Below are 3,028 nucleotides of genomic sequence, written 5' to 3'. Positions count from 1 at the left end.
GATAGAGCTCACGAGGTTCTTCTTCTTCCTTCATTGCAAACCCATCGGCTTCATCTTGGACCACTTCATAATTGGAACGTTGAATGCTTGCGCTTCCTCGATACATGGAAACCACCTTGAGCCAAGCATCTTTGGCACGGGTGTAAGGCCGGAGATGAGGGAGGTCTTCGGGAAGGATTGCTTCTTGGATGATGAAGAGAGCATTCTCATTGAATTGATGATCCACGACCTCTCTAGGAGAAAAGTTGCTCGGATCATGCGGATAGAAACCTTCTTCAATGATTCTCCAAAGGTTAGTGTTCACATGATTTAAATGACGCTTAAAACGATAAACCCAAGAATCAAAATCCTCCTTTTTGTCAATCTTAGGTGGTGGACCGGCATGATTCAAATGAGTGGAAGGAATCGGTCCACCATAAACGTGAGGTTGCACATGGGCGAAGATGCCGGTGCCATTCTTACCACTGGACGAGGGGGCTTTCTCACTAGTAGCTTCCCCCTTATCGGAGTTAGCATCCGCTCCCGTGTTGGCAGGATCACCCACTTTCACGGGTGCGGTGGAAAGTTTAAGCCCTTCTAGGAATTCCTTAAACATGTCCTTGACCACGCTCGTCATGGAGTTTTTCAATGTGTCCAACGCCACATTGAATTCCTCACGAGAGATCGAGGTACTCCCATCTCCCGTAGATGATGTCGGATTCGCACCGGAGTGCTCCCCCACATCATCTACGACGCGTCAACCATACTCTACGGACGGTAAAGTCCTTAAAAAGAGACGAGGCTCTGATACCAATTGAAAGGATCAATATGGTTGACTAGAGGGGGGTGAATAGGCAACTAACAATTTTTAATCTTTTCTTTACCAATTTAAACTTTGCAATAATAAAGGTTGTCTAGATGTGCAACTAGGTGGACAACCTATATGATGCGACAACACAAGCACACGAGCAAGCAAGGAGAGGAACACAAATAAGCTTGCACAAGTAAAGGGATAAGATAACCAAGAGTGGAGCCGGTGGAGACGAGGATGTGTTACCGAAGTTCCTTCCTTTTGAGGGGAAGTACGTCTCCGTTAGAGCGGTGTGGAGGCACAATGCTCCCCAAGAAGCCACTAGCCACCGTAATCTCCTGACGCCCTCGCACAATGCAAGAGTCGTGATTCCACTATTGGTGCCCTTGAAGGCGGCGACCGGACCTTTACAAACAAGGTTGGGGCAATCTCCACAACTTAATTGGAGGCTTCCAACAACACCACGAAGCTTCACCACAATGGAATATGGCTCCACGGTGACCTCAACCGTCTAGGATGCTCAAACACCCAAGAGTAACAAGATCCGCAAGGGATAAGTGGGGGGAATCAAATATCTTGTGGTGGAAGTGTAGATCGGGCCCTTGTCACCCAATCCCGAGCAAATCAACAAGTTTGATTGGCTAGGGAGAGAGATCGGGCCAAAATGGAGCTTGGAGCAACAATGGAGCTTAGAGAGAGAAGAGGTGGTCAACTAGAGGTTGAAGAAGCCCCTCATATAGTCAAGGAAAACATCCAACCGTTATCCACTTATTCAGCCCGCGACCCGCGGTACTACCGCTCCAGGGGCGCGGTACTACCGTGGGGCCGCGCGGTACTACCGTGGCGAACCACGGTACTACCGCGCCAGCAGCACAAGCCGGGACTAGCCTGACTAGGGGCAGTACTACCGCTTGCGCGGTACTACCGCTCCCCCTTGCGGTACTACCGCAAGGCAGGGGAGTCACGACCTGAGAAGGGCGCGGATGAAATAAATTACATCTGTGCCAACTTCTGCTGAAACTGCGGTAGTGCGAAAATCCGACGCGGTACTACCGCTCCTCAGGAGTGGTACTACCGTAGCGCGTGCCTACTACCGTGAATCTACGGTACTTGGTAGGAGGGCCACGGTACTACGGCTCATAGGGAGCAGTACTACCGTGGGCCCCCGCGGTACTACCGCGCAAGACGAGAGGTACTACCGTGGTGGGCGCGGATGTAAAAAATTACATCTGCCCCTACTACCGCACCGGAGCGGCACTAGGCCTGGGAGCCGCGGTACTACCGCTCCTGTGGAGCGGTACTACCGTGGCACCCCGCGGTACTACCGCGTGTACCTGCGGTACTACCGCAAGTACAGTGGCAATTGTCAGATTTCCGCACAACCAAGATAACGAAGGGAGGCTCCAAAGTGCAGGGAAAGGAGGGACAAGTGTACGTGATGATTCCGCCCTAACCTTTCCGACGCGGACCCCCTCTTAATAGTACGGCTCTCCTACGACTCAAGTCCACCAAAAAGAACCGTAGGACGACGCCGTCTTCAATAGTCTCCGAGGGGCAACGAATCGTCTCGAGCCTAGAGATGAACCATCTGAGGAACTCAAAGCATACGATTAGTCCGCAAAAGTATCGTCATCAATCACCAAAACACTTACGGGATAAATATTCCCTTACAAAGGTACTCTTCACATACCTAGAGACCCAAACCTTTCTCTGGACATGTCCCAAGACCTTGAATGCCGTTGCAACACGAGGATTGTCAACCAAATAGGCATAGTAATGTGCAAGGGAATCCAAATCAAAACCAGGGAGTTCTTTCATCTCATCCCAAAGACCATCAATGGCGGGGTTGGCGCTGCTAATAAGTTTCTCTATGGCAACAGCAAGCCTTTCACTTGAAGCCATTATGGTTGCATGCATCCTGTATTCTGCAGAAGGATTGGTTTTGGCTTTCTTCAACTTGGGAGCAGCTGACTCGCCACAAGTGGGTGATTGGGAAACCTCTTCATGAGGGGCAGCAGCTTTGTTGGCTTTCGGTTCTTCAAGATCAATCACATCTGTACCTAAAGGGTCACTTGAGCCTTTTGCATATTGCCCTGTAGCCATGCTAGCTCCAACGATAACCATCATCTCTTCATAATGTTTAATAGGCTTGTTAAGGAAAGGTTCATCTTCTTTGTGGTCCTTCATAAACAAAGGTAATGATTTCAGCAAGGAATGGGAATACAAATAAATTATAGC

At 49.8% G+C, this 3,028-nt stretch overlaps 1 protein-coding gene across 1 annotated transcript; it reads right to left on the bottom strand.

The window, feature by feature from the left end:
• Positions 1-2,363: 2,363 nt before the first annotated feature.
• LOC119350998 lies at positions 2,364-2,917 on the bottom strand. The gene is made up of 2 exons (XM_037618572.1): positions 2,462-2,917; positions 2,364-2,378 (listed from the first exon to the last, which is right to left on the bottom strand). Exons 1-2 carry the CDS (start codon positions 2,915-2,917, stop codon positions 2,364-2,366), a joined length of 471 nt encoding a protein of 156 aa, XP_037474469.1.
• Between the last annotated feature and the right edge of the window lie 111 nt (positions 2,918-3,028).

Source organism: Triticum dicoccoides, chromosome 1B (assembly GCF_002162155.2).
Source record: "Triticum dicoccoides isolate Atlit2015 ecotype Zavitan chromosome 1B, WEW_v2.0, whole genome shotgun sequence".
In the NCBI taxonomy this organism is placed as follows: Eukaryota; Viridiplantae; Streptophyta; class Magnoliopsida; order Poales; family Poaceae; genus Triticum; species Triticum dicoccoides.
This window is presented reverse-complemented; position numbering and strand designations above follow the sequence as displayed.